This window comes from Condylostylus longicornis, unplaced genomic scaffold (assembly GCF_029603195.1).
Source record: "Condylostylus longicornis isolate FDR11 unplaced genomic scaffold, ASM2960319v2 ptg000004l, whole genome shotgun sequence".
NCBI classification, from domain to species: Eukaryota; Metazoa; Arthropoda; class Insecta; order Diptera; family Dolichopodidae; genus Condylostylus; species Condylostylus longicornis.
Window position 1 is genome coordinate 1761645 of NW_026577973.1, and position 24694 is coordinate 1786338.

Here is a 24694-nt window from a genome sequence, read left to right on the forward strand (position 1 = left end):
ATAATTAAAATTTTATTTTGAGAAAAAAAAACATAATCCGAAAAATTTATGTATGCATATGAAAGAAAAGAAAAAAATTCAAATACAAATTTTATAAAAAATTTAAAAAATAAAAAAAAACCAAATCTAACCATAAAAAACAACCGACTCTTGCGAATTTTTTAATAAAACTAAATTGTTAGGCATACAGAACGAAGTACTTATTTCAGTTTTTAAAAGCAAACTTATATTCTCTATATATAGTCTTCGCTGTATCTACACACATAAAGTTGTAATATATTTGTATATTATTCACTGATATTCATTCATACATTATATAAGCATATATTATTATTGTAAATTTCTATACATACATGTGTATATGAATGGACTTATCATATATTTAAAACCGATCCCTGATCATTCGCGTTTCTTTTTTTTTTTAAAAGCTTTTAAAGTATAAAAAAGTGAATACTAAAAAAAGAAACGAAAACAAATGTTTTCATTTTTACTTTTATTATAAAATTCTGCATACTACTTAATAAAACATATACTTGCCATATATACAGTCAAATTTATATTGACGAAACTGCTATACCCATAATAGACAAAGCCATTCGATTTTGATTTATTATTTATTTATTTGAAAATTTCTAGATTTGCTTTGATTTTAATAATATTTACAAATTATATTTAGCATCAACATTTCTCTCCCTCAGCTCTTCATCAAAATTACATCTTTTAAAAAACTTTTAAAATGTTGGTGGGGATGAAGCAGATTTTTAAAAAGCAGCGACGATAGATTTAAAGCAATACTGTTACTGAGTTAACAACTCAAAATGGAAAATAATTGTAATATGTCTGTTTAATGCTAAAACTTGTTATGGCAACTATAAAAATTTCAAGAATGTGTTTTTGGCAAAAATTTGAATGAGATTTTTATATAGCACTAGGATATGTATAAATGGGCTCTACTGTATAAATTACAATAATTAACAATACATTTACCTATACAGTAAAATATATACATATATTGTATGGGTAATGCTGAGTCTAATGTGTTGGAAAGAAAAATGATCGACCTAGCATTTTTTGTTCATACGTTTTGCTTTTTATTAGCGCAAAAAAAGTAAAAGCAAATAGTGGAAGAGAAATGTACGCTAAACAAAAAAGCAAGCGTCTGCTGTTTATATTTTGTTGTTGTCTTTTTGTTATTTTCCTCATGACGATGTCACATAAATATTCGTAATTAAATAATTATACAGGTTATGTTTAGGGTACACCATTCATACTAGTTTCGCTAAAATAATTTTAAAATATTAAAGAGAATATTTTAAATTCGTAAATAATAAGCTATCTCTTTGACTGTTAAGTTAAAACTAAATTTTATTGGCGTTTTGTTATTTTATTTTCATACCCTTTTCGAGCTCATTGTATTTTATTTGTCATACCTGTCCATTCCAACATATTATACATCTACCAACACAAACATATATATGTCTTTAAGGCAAACGTAAATTTTTTTGTATGGTGAGAGGACTTGTTAATACTTAAATTTTCAAAGTTCTGACCAGTTTCTTATTAATCCTGATTAAAATTAGCATAAACTGAAATGCTAACGAATATTAAATTAACAGCATTCAAATACATAGCATATATGTATATGTAAAAATTTTTATATTTTGTGAGGATTGCAAATATTTATTAATAAGTTTATTTACATTATGATTCGAGCTATACGATGATTGTTGCATTAAGGTTTTTTAAAACATTCTTTCATTTTTATTTGTTTCTGCTATTTCATAGAATGAAAATGCGTGTTCGGCTTCTGCATTTCCATTCTATGCAGTGGAGTAACTATTGTTTTAACAATATTTTATCTCCTATACTAATTTCGATTCATTACTAATTCTTTAAGAAAAATGCCAAATAGACTTTATGAGTAATAAGATAAATAGAATGACAATTAAGTTATAATTTTTGACGCATTTTCATAGTATTTTTGAAAAAATATGGCTAATAGTTTCGATTTGTCGGTCAGTCGGCTTGATATATTAATCCTAAATATATGCAAAATTATAATCAGAGAACTACAGGTTTTAATAAAATATTTTTACTTTTTCAACTCCTTTATTTATATTAATATAAACACGTTCTCATTTTATATTGCTAAAGAAAAATGCGTCATTTTACTAGAAATGAGTCTGACCAACTATATTTTTAAATATTATGCATAAGATCATGCAGAACCGTACCCCAAACTTCTCTTAACGGTATTTTCCAATCATTTAATTATTATAGCACTTAATTGGCAGCAAAAAATAAAAATTTTTTTTATTATTGAATTTGGTATTAGAAATTGAAACGTTAAAAAAGATATCTTTTAAGATTTGTAATTTAAGATTTTAGATTTTCGTCATCTTTTCAATTTTTACTATTAATCTTAAATCTTAAACAATTATACGTATATAGGGCGCAATTATTAATTTTGAGCTTTATTTTTCATGTAATTTATGTGTTTTGGATTAATCAATAAGATATCCATAGTTATTTATAAGTATTAGTTGTCTATTATATTGTCTTGCTTCTAAAAATTTTGTCTTTATTTTTAAGCGACCGACCGACCCAATTGATATTATAAATAAATAAAATTAAAAATTCTATCTGCAAAGTTAAAAAGAAAAGATGAAAAAAAAGAGCGAAAAACTGGCAAAATTTTTATGTTTTCACTTCAATGACTATGTGATCATTCTTGTTTTTGTTATTATTTTTAATCATTTATTCTTTTTTCCAATTTATAATTTTGAGCTAATCACAAATAGCGCATATACGATTATGTCACATAAACAAATACACACTATTTATTCTCAATTTATTCGCATATTATATTTTATAAGACATTTTACGAAATACAAAGAAAAACTTGAATAAAATTTTAACTATGCGGGACTTGCTGATGATACGATGATGATGTCTTCGAAATAATGGTCTATGAATTTAAATAAATTTATTTAATGAACAAAATTAAAATTCTTTAAGAGTACACCAAAGAAACAAAAATAAATAAAATAAAGAACAAGCAAAAATATCTTGTTAATAAGATTTTAAGCATATGCCGAAGCGGCTAGAAGAACGTGTCGTCTGTACATTTAATGTTTTCCGTATTTAAAAAGAATATTATTGTTTTTTTTTCCACTGAATGTTTTGGATACTTTAATTTTTTTTTATTGTAAATAAATGGAGTATTAAAATTTTTGTATATGTGTACAAGGCAAAAGCATAGCTATTAAATTAAATGAAATCGTAATTTAAAATCTAAATGTACTACTTGAGTTAAATGATAAATTACAATTTCTTTTATACAAAATATAAATAGAAAATATTAACTGGATTGTTTCTATTTTATACTAATCGAAAATTTGGCACCTTAATGACAATACTAAAAATAAAAATTTCTTCTTGAATCTGTATAACACAAACGTAGAACAAATAAAGTATTCAGCAAATACTGATAATAGTTACTGATTAAATTTAATTTAGTGGAAACCTAAATACTTTTTATTTATATTTGAAATTATGAAGAAAGAGGAATTTTAAATAGTGAAAAACAAAATTGTAGTACTCGAAATATTCTAAATTAATGCTAACCCTAAATCAAATATTACTGTTTTGATTTGTTGCGATATTGCACTAAGGGTACGACTTGCTCTTTTCCTGAAAATTTAATGCATATTTTCTTTTATAATTTAAAAATAAAAATGCAATTTTTAGTTTTATTATCGAATTCTATAAGATATTCTTGGTGCAAATTTTAATTTAATTTCTGGTATTAGTTTTTGTCGAAATAATGTATCAAATAGAAATACCGGTGCACTTACTTAATATAAAAAAATGAGTAATTAATGGCCTTTGACAAGAGAAGGTATTATCACCTCTATTTTTTTCATATTTTGATACTCACTTATGGCCAAATTTATAAAATTCGAAATTAGCAAAAACAACAATATTAATGTTATCTTTGATGTACTTTTTTATTAAATTGTAACGTAGCTTTAGAAATAGAAAGAAAATATTACAGCTAGATTAATTTTCTAGAATAGCTGGATTAAATTTCTAGATTAGGATAAATTAGCTAGATCAAATTTTAAATTAGCAAAGGGTTGTTGAATTTAAATTAAACTGACTATACATAAATCTACTCCACAAGTCTACATTACCATGAGGGAATATACCGTATAACATTGCGAAAATCACTTTTATATTAACTACACATAAAGAAAATATATATATATACTTCAACTCATATACATATGTACGTACATATATATACAAATTAAAAAAAAATCCAACATTTAAATGAAAATTTATTGCTTTATTTTAAATAATTTTTTTCTGATTAATTGCTCATGCATTTTTATTAAAGATTTTTTTCTCAAAACTAACACTTTAAATACCAAAATGAAAAATTCACTACTTTACTCTCACATCTCATATTTTCACATTTTTAATATAGTAATTGTTCATACATTGTAATTAAACAACGATTCTTACATAAAAAGGATTCTAACATACAATCCCTCTTTTTTTCAAAAGGATATACTATTCTAAATTTACTTTTCTAGGCTAAAAAAAAAATTCCTAGACAGTTAAAAAAAATTTATGATTTTTAGTAAATATTTTCTATTTGAAATTTATGTTTTTGAAAAAGATTATCTCATATAAAGTTAAATATACACAAAACTATATATATACATGGACATTATGTACACTGTTTATGGTAAAATGCACTTAGACTATAAAACTCAAGATATTTTAAATTCTTTTAAGTTAAATTATAAAAGTATACATTTAGTGAACTGAATGTATTCAGAGTTCTTTTTTTAGGAAAAAGAAAGACAAATATTTACTTTTCCTAGAAAGTTATTCTATATAAAATATAACAAATGACATATGAACAACGATGACTTAATTTTATGTTTGTATATATGTATATTATATAAGATTTTTATTAAAAAACCAAGAACACTTCACACTTCAAACTATTTTATTATAGGCGACAAATAAAATTTACTTAAACAAATATGAAGAAAAAATTACTGACTCTTAAATTAACAAGAAGAAAATTTTCCTATTTTTTTTATGCACAATACTAATGGATAATATTTTAAGTTCCTTTTTGCCAAAAATTTGACAAGACCAAATATAAAAGAGAAAGTAATAAAAAATAAAAGAAATTCTTCCTCGTTTTAGAATTTCAAATAAAAAAAATTTAATATTCACTTTAGTACGGAAGTATATATTATGTATGTATGTGCATGTGTATCATGTATATAATATAAATTTTTTCAGTTCAAACATTCTTTTTTTTGTTAACATTTTCTATATTATGTGAAATATTATAATATTTATTCCAACATCCATACTTTCCATAGCATAAATATACACAGATATATATATATATATATATATATATATATATCTATATATAATATATTTAAGTAAAAACGCGCAATTCATTAATTTGTTTATTTATTCAGTCGATGTACTCTCAACATAAACGCTATATATAAAGAAAAATTCTATTTGAAATTTTTCTATAATAATCATAAAATAAAAAAAAATCATTCTAATATAATGATCTCCAAATTCACTCAAAATGTTATACATTTTTAGTATACATAAATATTATATAGATTTAGTTTATCTAGATTCACACCGTTCAGTCTTCATCTGTACATCGTCCTTGAAATGAAACTCACACCCTTTCCACACCTCAAAGTCATATTATTATTATGTTCAAATAAAACACAATAATTCGTGTGCTGCGACACAAAATAAAAAAAAATATGAAAATAAATGTTGTAATTCACTCTCTAGTTTAACTTTTGGATATATAAACGATTGAATATAACAATAACAACAATATACCAACACTAGGTATACAAAGAAAAATATCAATTTAAAAAAAAAACAATATGAAAAAAACAAATATACAGCAATTTTCCACCAAAAAATCTATATATATCTATGGAAAAAATAAAAACACAAAAAAAAAAACAAATGCGAAACAGAAATGAAAATCCAAAGAATTTTCCTTTTAAAAAAGCAAACAACAAATTGAGAATGTCACTTGAAAATGTAAAAGTGATTCAATTACATTTGATACATACAAGATGGGGTATTATTATATATGGTGTATGAAATGTAAAACTGCTGATTAAAAGATTGATTGATAAAGCATATTTTCTGTATAAAATTTACATGTTTCAAATTATTGTACACATAGATATTGCATATACATAATGCATACATATTGTTCACCTATGCGTGCCACATATTGCTGTCTCCATCATTTATATGCAAGTTATCGCTCATTTCAAAATTTTTTCAATTAATTTTTAGATATCCACATAATTTTTTTTACATTTATAATCGATAATGTAACAAATTAATGCAAATATGATATGAATGGCTTTTTCTCGTTCGATTACGATATATATGGAATATCCATGGACTGTATACTACGTATAGAATATTAAGCTGCAATTTTAGGTTCGTGAAATATTTTATCCTAAAATAAATCCAGAAAATAGGTACTATATATACCTACAAATATTTTTAATTAATATGTGTTATAAATCAAGTACTAAGCAAATATTTTGTTATTGTATAGGCTCATATATTTTAAAATAATTGATCTTATATGGCCATAAACAAGCAATTAGTACTTCTCAATAATTTTTAATAAACAATTCACCTTATGTTCAAATTTTGTTATTGTGCAGGAATGATTACTCGTATATATAAAAAAAATCCCAACTCGAGGGTTAAACAAATACTCTAGTTGTGCTTTTCTTTTAAAATTATTGAAGGGATTCTTTTAAGTTTTTTAAATTCTTATATAACACTATATATACTTGTATATATTCTTATATAACACTATTTATACTTGTATATATAGTGTATATATAAAACATTTTAAAATAGTTTCTAAAAATCTTAATAAAAATTCAAATTATTTCTTAAATTCTTATTACACAAAATTAATAACAATATAAAAAAGGTTTAATAAGCAAAAATAAATATTTATTATCGTGACAAAACATGGTATAAAACAGACATTTAATCTGTTTGTATGGTAAATAATGTGATGTGAAATCATTGATATTTAAGGACACAATGATTATATTTCCTCAGACAATACGCTTTGTATAACAAATACATACACAAGTATACATTCATATATCTAATGTACAATAAGTAAGAACGAAGGAAAACAATGTTACCTATACAAGTTATTGAAATAAATTCAAAATTTTATTAAAGCACGAATTCGAGCTTTTGCATACCTTATTTGGAAATAGATATGAAAATGTTTTAGAACTATAAGAATAATATAAGAATTACCTCGTTCAAGAATGATTCAACACATACGTTCTAAAGTCATAAAAAATTATGTAGACGTCATAATAAAAAAGACAAAAGAAAAATTTTATTGACTTAAAAATTGACAAAGTTTAAGACTCATTTAATTTTAAGTGGAAAATGACATATTGGAAAATTTCTCTTTTTTCAAAAAAAAAAATCTTTTATCATAGAGTAAATACAATTTTATCTGCTCATTCACTTATTATTCATTTCCTTATTTAATCATTGATAAGAATGACTAAATATGAGAAAAATTATATTTTAGCATTGTATCAAAGTTTTGTGTCAATACTCTGGTGCTTATCGTGAATTTTAATTCCCAAAGTTTTAATAAATTTACTTATTGATCAATCGTATATGAAAAAGGATTGCTCGCATAAATTGAACGCTTTAAACAGATTTTTGAATGATGATGCTTGAGTTGAGATATACCGTCACATGCAACAGCTCATAAGAGTGGTGTCTGTCCGCTGGTATGCAAACGAAGCGAACTTTTGCTTTATCTCAAATTAATTTACATACTTCAAGCTCAGCTTCAACGAAAAATATTCTTTACGAAGAGTTTTAAGAGTTTTCAAAAAATTAGCTGCTTCTCATATATGAATTGTCTACTTATAGAGTTTTAAACATCTAGTTCTGAAAAAGTAGATACATGCTTTAAGCTAGCTTGGCTTTATAATTCAAGCAAAAAACAAATAGAAAAAAAGTATATAAACGATACCATGGGTCTATGGGCCCTGGCAATTCACTTAAATTTTTAAATAAAATAAATTGTTATCTTTATTAAATAATTTTAAAATTTCAATTAAAACAAAAAAATAAATGAAAAATTGCTAGCCTTAACCTTAGGAACTTAATTATACAATGTATTGAATAAAAAATGTTATAAGAACGATTTTTGACAAGAAATTCTTGGATTCAAAGATTTGTTTGCAAAATAATTTTAATGAATTTGGGCTTTTAAAATCACAAGTTAAATGGATATTTTGTGATATTTAGAAAGAAATTGTATTGATGAATTGTCGATATGATAAAAATACATAATATGTACAAAAATAAATGTACAACGAACAATAAGTTCAGTCTATATACAATAGTTTAATAATAATGTAGCAACTAACACAAGAATTTAACATAAAAGAGGACTTTACTTATAATAAGATTTGAAAATAAAAGCTGACTTGGAATACAGCATCAATTACTTGTTATTTTATAATATAAATGATGTATATAATGTAGATAGAATATCTAGACATTCACTAGATCTTTCTTGTTATAGACTTTTACGTAACCCCACAACACATATTTTGTAAGTTTTGTTTAAAATAATGAATATAAATAAACAAAATATTCAAATATTGCAGACTAGGGGTATGGTTACGTCTTTATGAAGTTATGAAGAAAATAATTATATTTATTAAAACATACAATCCATTAATTGCAAGTATTCAGTTTTGTTTGAAAAAATAATAAATCTATACTAATAACACAAAATTGATTAAGTCGACTTATCACAAAATTCAGATTATTATTATTGTGTATATAGTTTATAGGGTTATACAGAAGAAAATTTTTGTATTAAGTTTTGATTTTCGTATTAAGTTTCTTAATTTAAAACAGGGCCTCCAATTTGATTTACAGCAATTCAACTGCTTATCAATTTTAACTTAATGCCGCAGAAAAATTCCTCTTATATTTATAAATTAATTCTTCTAATAAAAATTTTTATAAAGATCAATAAAAATTATTAAGAATAATTTAAGTTTCAAATTCAATAACAATATATACATATTATATACATTATGTTTATAACAAATTGTTAAATTTCTTACACTAGATACAATCTAATATTATAACTGCTATATATTATTATTTTTCATTCAGTACTTTATTTTAATTAATCAAATCTATTCCAATTTTGGAATTTCCCAAACATAAAAGTTAATTAATATCAATAATAATTCTATAAAGCTTATCAGAATTAAGATGAATCTATATTTAAATGGAATAAAAGAATGATATGAACTTCTAAAGCTGAATGATCTAGCAATATTTTTTTTAGAATACACTTTTTTCATATTTGAAATATTCTTGACATCACCCACCCTTCCCACTCACTACTTAAATAACAAAATGAAAAAAAATTCTATTATATTAAAAAAAAAATGGAATTCTTTTTGTTTATAGAAAATTTTACACACTATTGAAAGTTTCAAATTTGAAAAGCTTTGAGAAAACACACAAAAAAAAAAAGAAAAAAACAAAAATTCAATCTTCCGCCGTACACACAATATTATTTTGACTTTTTCATTTTAATTCTATAGTAAACAAAATTTGTGGGATGAGTGAATGGTTTTTATTAATCCATTAATAATTATTAATTTACATATACATACATAGATTCATATATGTAGATATGTATTGTAATTTTTAATTTGGTTTGCGGTAATCAATAATAGTATTTTCAATGAGTGCAAACTGTCGGTTACTATACGTATGTACTGTGTTTGTTATATCCATTTACAAAGTATATCTGTATATACATATATAATACATAGTAATTTAAATGATAAAATAGTAAACCATAACATACGGTGAGTATAGTGGCGGATACTTTTTCTTTAATGTATGTAAACAAAAAAATTTTAGATTGCTATTGTTTACAAAAAAAAGAACAAGAGTGACATCATATAATTTTGAGAGCAATCTGAAACATAAATATTAAAAATGTATATAAAAATATATTTGCACAATACATATACGTATATATATGAATCTATTTTACACATAGTTTCTTACGTATGTAGCTAAATTTTCAATGAATTTTCATTCGTTTATAAACAAAAAATGTGTATCGTATTTGACCCATGAGTGGATAATAGCACATTTCCCATTTAGTTTAACAAATTTAGTTCTACGGTTCAGCAAATTTATGTTACAGCATCATAACTGAGACTTAAAAAAAATTATCTATTGAAATAGTTCTCTTATTACTGCATTATGTTAAGTAGGATTCTTCAAGAAACAACTAAAAAATTCCACATAAAATCGTATTAGGATGCAATTTGATTTAATTAAGTTTTCTTAAGGTTGATGTCGAAGAAATAGCACACTAAAAATAGACACGCCAAAAAATTTAAGGAGAGATAACTCAAGAGGAAGAGAAGCAAAAATTTTTTAAAAAAATATGGAATATTTATCGATGAACTTTTAAAATTTGAACTATCTTTAAGTTGAATAGAACTATATACGAAAGTTTAAAGAAAAGTCGATTTAGTATGATAGTTAATTTGAATGATCTTTACAACATTCATTGAGGAATGGAAGAACAGGCACGCACAGTTTAATTTATAAGCTCACTTATAAAATTTTTAGAAATATTTTTCAAGGCACCAAATTGGTTGATCTAATTCGTTTTTTCTTGTATTTTTGTCTTTTGCAAATTTAATTTTTATTTTCTCTCATACACATATTGTGCAAAATTATTTATTGTTTTTTTTTTTGTAAACATATGAAAATGGCAACATTTTATTTTAGCATTAAAATAAAGCTGAAAGTATAAAAATATTTTGCGGATTTATTGAAATATTTGCGCCAAACCTATATAATTTACATACAAATTCAGACGTCTAGTAGTAAAACAAACCTGCTGGAAAAATAATTGTAAATACAAAGTAAACCAGAGGTACTAAAATTAAAAAAAAAAATATTAACAAATCTTTTATATTTTTGTTTTTCTAAAAATTATTTAAAAAATTTTATATGATCCATAAAGATATCATATAGGACAATGTTGTATAATTAAATTTGAATAAATTAAATATTAATTATAATAAATTAATGGTTAAGTTTTTCTTTTATTATGTAATATGTGGGACAATGAAATTACTCGAATATTAAAATAGTTCGTTGAATGAATATACATACTCACATATACATACATTATTTGTATTTTAATTTACTTAAAATTAGAGAGTAATTTTGTTTAAATTTATAATAAATAAATTGGCTACGGTTCTAATTTGTAACAATTGGTTTAATTTTTTATATTTTGTAATGAGAGGTTCAAATTTATTATTTTTAAAGCAATTAATTCTCTTTTATTTATTGTGAACTTTTAATGGAACAGTGATTTTGACCACACAACTTTAATTTTATATACATACGAGTACATTGGCGTATATGCATGTATGTGCATATGTAATTTCTTTTTTTTGTATGAAAAAATGTACGTTAAAAACATGTTAAAAATTTTATTTTCAAAAACATTTACTATGACAAAAAGATAAAATCGCTTGTTGCTAAAAAATTTTAAAAGAACTTGAGAAAATTCAGTAAAACAAATTACATTTTCGACTTATCAGTAAAGATGCAGCCGCACAAAATCCTAAAAATGCAATTTCCTGACATTTATTGTCGCAAAAACCACAAGAATTTATTTGATATCGTAAAATCAAAAGCACTGTAACTTATTTCTTTTAATGTAAAACAGCATGGCATCATATCTAAAACCATTTTTTTCAAAAAAGGAACAAAATTTTGGCAATTACCAGACATGAATAATTAATTCTTATTATTATTCATTATATTATAGGAAAATCACTTTATAATCAAAATTAGAAAAGTTTCAATTTTCGAAAAAAATTTCTTGAAAACTATGTATATGTAGGCTTTATAAAATTTCTATCTCTATAACTTCATCAAATTTTCACTTGGAAATTTGCTACTTTACAAACAACTGGTGTGATACGAATTTATTTTAACAATCATTAAAGTTGAAAAAGTTGAAAGTTGAAAACACCTCAAAAATCATGAAGTCTTGCATTTGATTTTAATTCATCTTGAATCGTCATGTGTATAGGAGCAGGCATGCATTATGTTTTTAAACAATGCGTTTTGTCTTTATAGTTAGTTTCTTTTCTTAAACAATTTATTTGATAATTTGCCACTAATTTTGTTTCCTATTTCTACTTGAACGACTTTTTACCCTAAGTTTCCTTAAAAAACGACAATATTTACTCATTGTTATTGAAGCACGTACGTATATTATATTTTAGACAATATTGCACGAAATTAAAAAAATTAATTTAATTAAGAAAAACAAAAAATTCATATTATGTTTAAAATAAAATAATAAAATCATACCCCACATTATTTTAATTATTTTTTATTTAATTTAATTATGATTTTTTAATGCAATATTTTTTTATTATGTTTTTTTTTTTCAATTGTAAATTTTAATATTCATACATCATGCAAAATTTAATTATCAAATCTCTCCTAATAAATTTATGAATTAAAATTGTTAAATTTTTTCTATTTATAAATTTAATAATACGAGTATAAAAGTTTTTATTAGGAAAACGGAAAAAAATATAGAATAATTAGACCATGAAATTAAACTATTAAACTTTTAAATTTATTCAATATGTTTTTTTTTCAATATGTTCTAACAAAATTCGAAATTTCACACAATACTCGTATAATATGTACAAATATATACTGAACGAATATTGTTAATAGTTTTTCAATGAAGAAAGTGTTTGTAAAACAATGTTGACTTATATCACATGAAAATTTTAATAAAATTTAAAAAAACTTAAATTAAAATACATAATATAGGTTGAAAATTTTAAAAATATTGGATATATACAAAAGATATTGAATTGATGCTATAAAATGAAGATACAACTATGAAAACAAAGTTTCATATTTCAATAATTTTTATATACAATTTTTTACAATTTACAACAAAAACACAAACTTGTATTCGAATCAATATTGCATTGCTCAAAACAAGATATGAAAACCATAAAATAATTTTGAATTATTTTTTAATGAATTCATCTTTATCTACACTCAATTTATAATTTAAAAGTTCCATTTTATTAAAATTATTTTTAAAATATTCTAACACACAACAGTGCATTTTCTTTATGGAAATGTAATATGAAAACATCTACGTGCTTTATGATTATATACCAAGTTTGATTTTGCAATTGTAAACTTTTGTGGAGCATCGGACGTCAAAGGAGGATATTAGGATTATTTTCTCAAAACTTTTCCTAGAACTGTTTTCGAAGTTTTTTCAGAAGTTTCGAATAAAATTTGCAAAGATTTTTATAATCTTTTCATTGGTAACCAACATGATACCAAAAATAATTTAAGAAACTATTCTGCACCCATAAGTGACAATATTAAAGTGTTTTTAAGTTCTCCTCTAGCTAATAAGAAATGTAGTTAAGATTTTTATGCCGCAACCAATGTCGCACTTATAAGTGAAGGAAAATCGAAGCAAAGACTCCATATTTTCCCAATATTTATGCTTCATAAAAAATTTGACAAAAAATTATTATTATTTAACATGATTTATTTGAAAAATATTTTTTAGAACAATATTATTTCAAACACTTTAAAATGTAAAAATAAATTAAATTTTAATGGAATAAGTGATAATAGGAAAGGTTCGTCATAAGTTTCATTTTTTTTTTCTTTAAGTCATCACATTTTTTAACGAATTAATTTTCTAATAATATTTTTAATTAAGATTAAAATTTTTAGATGAATAAATTATTTATGTCGCAATAACTTTAGAAGCGTTCACTATTCTACATGTCAATTATAAAAAAAATGCCAAATGTCACGTTCTAATTGTCTATATTAATTTCTTCTAAGAAAATGTTGTAAAGTTAAATATATTACATTTGGGAATTCCGAATTCTATCTTACAAGCTATTACAATGAAAATTGTAATTTATTTTTATTACTTCACACATACGTATACAAATATATATTTTTTAATTTTGCATTACTGTTAAGCTGCGCTGCTTAATTAAAAATGATAATAAATCAAATAAGTTTAAATAAAGAAACTGTCGGCTTTTTTACGAAAGAAGCTTTAAGGAATTTTTTAGATAAGTTTTTCAATTTTTGATCTATAGTAATTTACTCGTTTTTCTTGGAATTTATTGAAAAATGTATACAATGCTGATAACGGTCGGTTATTTTTTTTTTTGTTTTCTGGAACGAAAATCATTAACAATAAAATTTAATGGATCAAACCATGCTTTTATATTAGAAAGAGTTAAAAGATGAGTACCGCAATATTATTTATTTAAACTTTTGAGCAGAAAAAAATCAAAACTGAAAAAAGCAAAAGCAACAAACTTAGTATTTGATTTACGCAATTGATATCCAAAGATGGAAACCCCTCACAGAATTTTACTACTGTTCTGTGTGCTTATTTAATATTTAAAGAGATTCAAATTAAACTGCTTTTTTAAGCCTCAATTCATACCTAATTGAATATAAAAAATTAAAATTAACATAAAAATAATGAAACTCAACAGGTACTAATGCTTTCCTCAATAATTCATTATTAAAGAATAATTACATAAATGTTCAAAAAAATATCCTTTTAAACAGTAAAACAAGCATAAAAAAAAAAGCAGTTTTAAATGTTCATGGTAAAATTTTCTTAAAAATGAATCCTCTCATAAAATATTTTTCCATTAATTATTATCACAACCTCTCATTTATAAATTTTAAATAGTTTGAGCGTTATGCCGATACCATTGTACTTAAGTGTATGTATACACACAATTAATTAATAACTGGAGTCTGTATTACACAACATTTATACTTAATATATATATAAAATTGTGTTATATATTACGAGAGGCCCAAGTTTAAATGATATATATGCATGTATACAAATATCGTATAATTATTATACATTTAACATTTATTGAAATTATGAAGTTGGAAAGCCGACAACCCTTTTTCATTATTTTAAATATACCTACAGTTTTCATTAAATAGTTTTTTTTTTACTTCAATTTATTTTGTCTTTAAGTCAGTCACACTACCATTTATCAAACTGAGATTTTATATTGGAAAAATTTTTTATGATACCAAAAATTTTTTAATAAATTTCTAAAGGTCTGTATTTATGTATATCGAAGGTTTGAGGGATTTGGATTTAATAAATTTTATACCCTACAAAAGCAAAAAATAGAATTTTTCTCAATTTAAGGTCTTAAATAATAGATTAAATTAAACAGGGTGATTCTGAAAGTTAACAACAACATATACCATTGGTTAGAAAATCGAAAATGGATAAAACTCTTGTTCAAGACTGGGTGCCAAATCTCAAGGGTTTCCGAGTTCCAAGGATTTTAACGAATTTTCACGAAATTTTTACTTATCCCAGTTTTCTTGATTATAACTTCCGTTCTGAAAAAGATGGGGACTTCAAAAAAAAAGTTTCAGAAAGGCTTAGTAAAGGACTTAAAATAGAAATGCTGCTTGATTCAGTATTTTATGTACCTTCGGAATACCAAGCATTCGAACTTTAAAGAAAATTAAATTTTTCCCTTGATTTTTTCAGTTTTTTTTAACCAGATAAATTCGTAAGAAATTTTTTGAAACCTTAAAATTTTTTTTTAAGGAATTTTTCCCGGCTGCTTAAGCTTTAATTTAAGCCCTCAAACATTAAAAAATTTTTTATGTTACAGAAGATTTAGCACAAAAACCATTTCTATATCAAGATTTTAAAGACCCTTAAAGACAAGGATTTTAAGCGTTGTAATTATCAGCTATCATTAATTTTTGGTGACAATAGTAACTTAAAAAAACAGTTGACATTTTGAAGAGCCATTATTTTTATTAATGTTTTTATTGAAATGTTACAAATAATAATAAAATGAAACAAAATTTTATACAAAGTTTTACTTTGAAAAACAAAAATTGATTTAAAAAATTTCAAATTTTTGAAAAGAAAAACTAGAATTTTGTATTAGGAGAAACAAAAAAAATCTAGTAATCAAAAATTTTTTTCGAAACTTTTCTTGTTAAAGAAAATTGATAGGTTTTTTATTTTTGCCATTTTTTATAAGAAATGGTACCTATATGGTTTGAAATTTTTAAATGCATTTTTCTCACATTGGGTGCAAAATAAAAATTTAAAAAAATAATTTTCGGAATCTAAACACTATTTGGTATCATCTGAAGTTATAAAAATTATCCATCTGAAACGATTTTTTAAAGGCATGCCATACAAATTTTGACATTAATTTTAATTGGAAAAAATTTTTTTTTAATTGAAAAATTTAATTTTTTTGGAGAAAATGGAGTATATAAGTGATATGATATTAACATTATGAAGCTAATAAATAATTAATAAATAATTTAATGGGATTAATAAATTTTAAACATATTTCAAGTAAACTAAATTGACATATGGTTGATACTACTAAAGAGGTGTTCCAGTAAATCAATTGGTTTAAATTATGCAACTGAATAGAAATAGATTTGAAAGAAGAAAAACATAAATTTTTGCCGAACTAGGTGAATTTCATAGGAGAATTTGATGTTCGTTTTCAGAAATTTGTGAAATTTTTGGTTAATTGAATCGCCATTAAAATAGACTTTAACTCCATACAAAAGTTTTGTCTACTTATGAAGGCCTATACAATGGCATATAGCAGTGCACTTTGTTGCGAGACACTCTGTATATACATTTTGTCCACATTTGTGTGTATTGAACAAATTATTATTTATTTAATTAATTTGTATACACAAACGAAGACTACACAATTAGTGCCTTTTCGTGAGATTACAACTGTATTTAATGAATGCTAGACAACTTTAAATGATGAAATCAAAAACTTTTGCACCAAATATGATATAATATAAATATTAATTACCATGTTAATTAAATAGAAAGTTGAAAATTAATTTTAATGAAACTTAAATATATCAGTTATTTATTGTGTTTACACTTTTCTTTAACTTTTGTTTTTTCTCCGACAAGTATGCAATTTTTTAAGTAAACGATTATTTTGCATGAAAGTAAAACTATTCACAATATTTTTGAAGAAAGGAAAACGATTGGTTTGATCCAAATTTATTTTATTTATTTTAATATGATTGAATTTGGATGTGGATTTGGATTTGATTAAATGGATGTGGGCGTTCTTAACATTCATTAGCAAAACATGCATTAATAAATAAAAATTGCTGAGATGAAAGCATATAGGCTTCATTAATGCACGTTCTTTAGCAACTTAGCTTGTGTATGTATATTCGCATCTATTTTTTTCAAATAGGATCTGTAAGTAAGGAAAACAACTAAATCTTTTTTGTTTAATTTGCATATTACGAGTATATTATTGCTTTTTACAATCGAAACTAAATTATATTCAATTCGAAACTAAAGATAATCTATTTTATATAGATTTGACTTGTCGTGATGAATTTTATTAGTTTAAAGTTTAAATCTTACAAAATATCAAACTTCAATAATTATTTTCTTTCATAAATTTTTCCTTTTTCCATACACGAGATATCCATTATATACATACATACATAATTATGTATGTTTTATGGTACAGAAATGTACATACATACGTATGTATATACATACATACTTAAATATACAATTTACATACATACACATTTTATTTCTTCTTTGATATATCTTAGAATGGAATTTCATTTACAAAGCACTTGAATTTTAATAGAATTTTTTATTGATTGAGAATTAAATTAAAATAAAAAAAAAAAACAAAATAAATCAAAACAATTAAATTCTTAGATTGACCTTCCTTATTCTTAACAATAAAAATTATGTAAAGATTTCGAATATAACAAAAATTATGATTTTAAATTTAGCAAATAACCTTGCTTGAATATACATATACGTATATATTATGTACTATATTTACATAATATACGGAGGTAAGTGAATATGTATATAAGTTCCTATACATGTTTATGATATGATACATCTCATATATTATTATTATAGAACTTTTGCTAATAGCAGTAATTTATATAATTTTGATTTATATACTTAAGAGTTTGTTTATATACATATTGAAGTTAAAAGTTTTTTCAAAAATTTTAATTTTATTAAGTTTTATGCATTAGAACTTTACAACTATCAAAACCCTTTGTGCTGCTAAATTTAGAATAAAATTTGTTAGAGCTTTACTATTCTGCAATATTAATTGTTTTTTTTTTGTTTTTCTTTCCCGGGCACCGAGGGCCCTTCCCACGTTGACCCATAGGATCTTTTATCTTTTGTGATTCCCATCCCCATCTACATTAGCCCTACACCTAGGCCCCTGACAAACTGCAGTATGGCAGTCACATCAAGCGAATACAAGCAACCGCCTCGCATTCATACAATATGTGCTCCATGGTTTGGTCCTCTTCCAGGCGTAAACGGCAGACTTCGTCCTCCACTCTGCCCCTTTTCAGAACGGCCCTCGAAACCAATAGCCTGAAAAATCGAGCATGGTCAGCTTTCGTTCCCCCAGTCGCAGGGGAGACAAAAATTTCTTAGAGTGCGGCTGGCCCAGACAACCGTTCCAGTGTTCAACCCTGGCCTGCTCCTCCCATCCACTCAGGCCACGCAAGACCGTTTTCCTGGGCAACTTAAAGCATGGCTCCGGCCCAATGAAAGGAGCCGACGCTTCCTCCCTGGCAAGACCACAAGCTCTCTCATTTCCATCCACACCTGGCACCCACGTCAAGATTAATTTGTTGTTTTTACCAGGACGTCAAGGGTGTCAATGCATTTCTCCAGCAGCCTGGATCGTACTATATCAGACGAAGAAGGGCACTACTGTCCGACATAATAAATATGCTGCTCCTTCTAATATTCCTCCTGATACATTCCAGAGCACACAACCGTATCGCATATGTTTCAGTCTGAAATATGGATGGACAGTGTCCGAGGGCCCTTGTGATGCTCACGCACTCACCGTACACACCCATGCCCATCCCCTCATTGGTTTTGGATTCGATATTATCTGCTTAAAATTATAATTGTTGTGCTGTAGGTGTAAACTCTTATCCTATGGAAGACATAGTGAACTGCTGAAATAATTACAAACCATACAAAATTCAAAGGCCAATTGACAAATCTAAAACTTTAAATTTATTCGGAAATCGAACACTCTTAATCAAATAACTATGCCAACTAGCTATAAAAGTATGAAAAATCAACTAACAAAGATAACCTTTTATTACATGCTCATAATAAAGAAGGCTTACGTTGTATGCACAATTATAAAATTCTCAAGAAAGTATTATGTTCGCATAATACTTTCGCACTTTTCATTTTTTTAGAATGTGATAGTAAGACATCACAACACGTTTTAATGCTTTTTGAAATTTTTTGAAATCAGAACTTGAAATTGCTATCAAAAAATGTTCTAAATAAGATTATTAATTTGCTGTATGAATTTAAGACAATATTATGAATTTTTTCATTTTGAAATTTTTGTTAAAAATATTTTTCCTGTTGAAAATTTTTTAGCTTCTTTATAATCGATTAATCAATTATATTTACTATAAACGTGTAATGCTATGTTGTACCACTTGTAAATAATTTTGATATTCAACAAAAATAGTTAACAGTTATAGGAGTATCCTTTTTACATATGCATCGAAAATACAAAAAACATATCTAGATATCTTGTTTCCTAATATTAAAGAAGCAAAATATCTATTTTTTTTCTTTTCACAATAATTTTATTACTGAACAATTATTATTGAATTATTTAATCGTATAATCACTAAAAGGAAATCAAGCATGAAAAAGTAATAATAATCATGAAGGTATATATGTACTCGTATATAAATATGAGGATGTATGAAAATATAATAATATTTCATTTCTCTATCCTTGTTCGTATGTCAAAAAAATTAATTAATAATTTAGCATCCATTTTCATATGAATTTTTTCGATTATTTATTATGAATAAAATAAACATAAATCAAAATGAAAGAAAATAACAAATATTATTTTATTAATATCAAAAATATTTGTTATACAATTCAATGATTCTAAAAAAAAATTTGGTAAATCGAAAAAAATGTTTTTCAAGTAAATTATATTTAAAGTTCAAATTGAATTTATTCATTATTTTGAATCTATGTTTACAAAAGTTATATAGAAATTTATGAAACTTAAAATATTTACAACTTAAAAATTTAGTACCCCATACTCAGTTTGATAAAAAAAACTTGGGAACTAATTTTGACAAATTTTTGTTGACGTTGTCTATACGTTCACTAAATCATTCAGTTTTCACTAAAATATTATGTAAAAATAATTCGAAAAAGTTAAAATGTTTTTAATATTTTATTCACTTCAGCTATTAACTTTTCAGTTTTTTCAATTTGAAATGGCCCGAGTAAAGTGTAAACTTTTAATTATATAATTTTATGTTAAGCGTTTGAAAAATTTGAAATAAAAATGGAAGTTTAAGCTTACCCATTATACTTCAACTAGCGTTAAATAATTCAAGGGACGAGGATTCAATATTTAATAAATTATTTCAATATATATAAATAAATTTGTGTATGCATTTCACTTTAATTTGTGGATTAATGCATTTCACTGTGGAATATTCAGAAAACATCTGTCCCTGCATAATTTTTCTTCCCTACCGTCATAAAGAATTGTGCACCGTCATAAAGGATATAATTTTCAGTCGTACCGTTCGCCGTTGATGAAGACAAGTGTGAAGCTACAAATAGCACGAAATTTAAAAATTTTAAATTTTTCTGTAAATTTACTAATTTTCTATTGAATATTTAATATCAACCTTCATCAACAAAGATCCATGATTGAGTTGAGTAACTTAAAAATATGTTTAATCAAATGATTTTAAAATAAAAACCAATAAAGTTTATTTTTTCTAATTAATTTTATTCCTTTTTTCATTACAGCTACCAATTTAGTAGGTAAATTTACACAAAGTGTTCGTAGGATAGTCCAAGATGTTAAAGATGAAGGTGCACCAAGTAAGTTTTCATTATATTTGTATATGAATTACTACGAAATATTTACTAATTTTTTTTTGTAAATATTTAAAGGTGGTATGAGTCGAGAGGAGGTTATTGAAACAAATGAAAGACTTCGAGCTCTAAGACTTCGTTTAGAAGATTCATATGAGACTGCAAAACAATCATTAGTTACCTTAATGAAAAAATACAGTGACTCAAAAACCCATCGGAATATTTTTCAAAGATATACAATGTTAAAATTAATGATAAAGGTAAATTATATTTATTTTTCGAAATTTAGCTAATTGCAATTGATTTTATTTCTTATTTATTATGAAAAACAAATTCTTTTTTAGGAAGTTATACGCTTAGAAAGACAATATTGGACGCTTATAGATATTCCAAAACAAGAAAAACAAGAAACTGTTCCATCGTATGTAATGAGAGCTTGTACAATAATGGAAAAAACACAAAAGTCTGGCGAAGGTGTTAAAACTTCAGCAAAATTAGCAGAAGAAGCGGCTGAAAAACGAGAACGAATGGAACGACTTGAAAGTAACATCTTTAAACTTTTACAAAAAAAAAGCATTACATTATATAATTTTTATATGTTTTAACGCAGATATGACAACTGCACAAATAGAACATGAGAATAATCAAAATGTTAATGATTTATATCGATTATTAAAAAAATATTTGGGACTGAGACAGTTAATTCGAGCCCTTAAGGTAATGTATGAATATTTAGGAAAATATCTTTATGTCTGAAGTTTAATTAAATTTATATGACATAACAATATAAGACATACATATATAGCCATGTAGCTATTCTGTTGAATATTTTGAACAAGTTAAACTGCAATAAAAATTTAATTAATTTATACTAAAATTTTTCTTACATTTTTAGGATGATTATGAAAGTTCAAAAATGTACCCAATTTTCCCACGTTATACAATGCTTAAAGATATGATTAAAGGTAAATTTATATTAAATAACAAAATAAACACATCATAAGCGGGAGCAAACCAGTGTAATAGATCGTACAAAAATTTTAACAGAAGAAAATGATTTAGATCGTTATGATTTTAGATGAATTTATAATATTGCTTAATAATGTCGAATTTGCTTTCTTACTTGGAATGTTTTTTAAAAATTCAATACCATAATGAAAAATTTTAGTTTCTAGCACATTTAAAATAATTTAAAAGAAATCCTCATTAGTTTCAGTCTGTCCGTCCATCCGTGCGGGTCTGTTTACAAAATTTCTACACCCTTCAAAATAAAAAGGTGAAATTTTATATAAAAATAAATCTTTACTAGAACCTTATTTCCGTACCAGAAAATTTTTACATATCTCCCCTTTTTAGCACTTTTCCAAAAATTTTTTTGAAAAAAGTGCTTATTAGTTTCACTCTGTCCGTCCGTCCGTCCGTCCGTGGACACTTTTTTGTTTACAAAACTTCTACACCTTTGAAGTTAGAAAGCTGAAATTTAATACGTACATAGATCTTCACTAGAAACTTATTTCCGTAGAACAAAATTTTTACCTATCTCCCCCCCTCTAGAAGTTATACCCCTCCAAAACCCTAGAAATGGCCTTTTTTAAATATTTGTTGCAATGAAACCACAAGCATTTTTGAAATTTTGCAAACGCAGAAAGGCAGTGACTTGCTTCCCCTTGCGCGGTATGCTATAGTTAAACTTTAGAAAAACAAAATGGCCGTTCAAATTTACCGTTATCTAAAGTCCTTTTTTTCCAAATTTTTGATGTCGTTTTTCTTCTAGACCCCAGACTGTAGAAGCTTGAATTTAGGAGCTTTTAGATATTAACAAATAGTTCATTTTGTTAGAAGAAAATTTTTTTCCATCTCCACCCCCTCTCAAGTTATCACCTCTTGAAATTCGTAAAATTTGAATTTTTGACACCTTATATTTCCGAAACCGCAAGCTTTTCCAAATTTTTATAAACGCAAAAAGCTAACGGTAAATTCCATGAAATTAAAAAATATAATTATTTTCCTTAACTCACACAATTAACCCTTAAAATCAAGCATTGTGTTAACCCCTTTTTATATTAATTTTTGCTTTATTTCAAAGACTGCATATATGCGTCATCCTAAATATATGCAATCCTAGAAATAGTTTTGTATATGAATGAAAATAATTTTAATAGTGTGATAGGTATACATAGACTGTATTTTAAAGCAGAATTTTCACTTGTTGAAGGGAAAAGTGCTACAATACAAACCATTGGTTTGACCCAACTTTATTAAAAAAAATAGCCACTCAAAGTCTTAAAAATGCTATTTTTAAGCTAAAACATTTTTCAAATTTTGCAAGCGCAGAAAAGTAGTGACAGAAAGCAGTTTTTCTACTGCAGCATAGCGTGGTTGAGCATGGAAATGACAAAATGACCGTAAAAATTAACCATTATCTGTTTTTTTCCAAATATTTGACATCGTCTTCCTTCCAGTTGATTAGTTGTAGCAGTCTGAAATATTAACAGCTTTTAGATACTAAAAAAAGTTTATTTCGTATGGAGAAATATTTTTTCACCTTGTAAATTTTGAATTTTTGGCTCCGTATATTTACGAAACTGCTAGCTGTTTCAAATTTCTATAAATTTAGAAAAGCAAATCCTTGAATTCGACTTGTTAACGCCTCAATAGAGTTTAACGACAACAATAGAACTAATTCTATGCTCAAAAAATTAATATTTTTAAAATTCAATATATTATGATTTATAATTTTTTTTTACTTTTTAATAATGATAAATTTAGTACCTAAATATGTGTGCAAACACCAAGTGTACATAAAATATACATTAGTCGCACGATTTTTAGATATATATTATGTATGTACTTACAATTAAAAATACAAGTGCCTACATATGTAATCTGTCAATATCTAAACTATAAAATTATGTACGATGACACTCAAGTAGTACAATAATAAATTATAATTAATTATATTGGTTCGTTTCAAAAAAAATCATGACTGAGTAAAAAATTAAATAATTCTAATAATAAATATTAATTTTTCTTTTAGGTATTATGCATGACCCTGATTACATGGAAGTTTGTCATGAAGTTAACCTTATAAATTAAAAAAAAAAAACTGAACATTATTATAGTAGAAATTTTATTTAGAAAAACAAATACTAAAAATAAAATATTATTTTAAAATTAAATAAATTAATAATATTGTAATAATCATATAAAGAAAAATATTAGATTTTTAATTTTTATATAGGATAATATTAGAATAATTAAAAAGATCTTATTACGTAACTTTTCTATAATTTGATCTTCAATAAACTACGAATATTACACAGTGGAAAGAATTTTGTTATTAATTTTTTTCTTAATAAAAATTATTTAAATGTCAATAAAATGGCATTCATAATAATTTTATATTATAAGTCAATACATTATTTTACTGGACTTTTATAATAGAAAATTAAATAAGTTGAGTTGTTGAAA

At 24.6% G+C, this 24694-nt stretch overlaps 2 protein-coding genes across 2 annotated transcripts in view; one reads left to right on the plus strand and one right to left on the minus strand.

Annotated features, from left to right (window-relative positions):
* Window positions 1-162, minus strand: part of LOC129608907 (uncharacterized) — an 87700-nt gene extending 87538 nt beyond the window's left edge. The window contains exon 1 of the mRNA XM_055520698.1: window positions 132-162. The gene's annotated coding sequence lies outside the window, so the exon portion shown is untranslated. The remainder of the gene's footprint in view (window positions 1-131) is intronic.
* LOC129612420 (uncharacterized) overlaps window positions 1-24393 on the plus strand; it is a 64159-nt gene extending 39766 nt beyond the window's left edge. The window contains exons 3-8 of the mRNA XM_055526007.1: window positions 21155-21229; window positions 21302-21483; window positions 21568-21766; window positions 21834-21940; window positions 22119-22188; window positions 24261-24393. Coding sequence (XP_055381982.1) covers window positions 21155-21229; window positions 21302-21483; window positions 21568-21766; window positions 21834-21940; window positions 22119-22188; window positions 24261-24319 — 692 coding nt within the window. The 3' untranslated portion in view covers window positions 24320-24393. The remainder of the gene's footprint in view (window positions 1-21154; window positions 21230-21301; window positions 21484-21567; window positions 21767-21833; window positions 21941-22118; window positions 22189-24260) is intronic.
* Window positions 24394-24694: the final 301 nt, after the last annotated feature.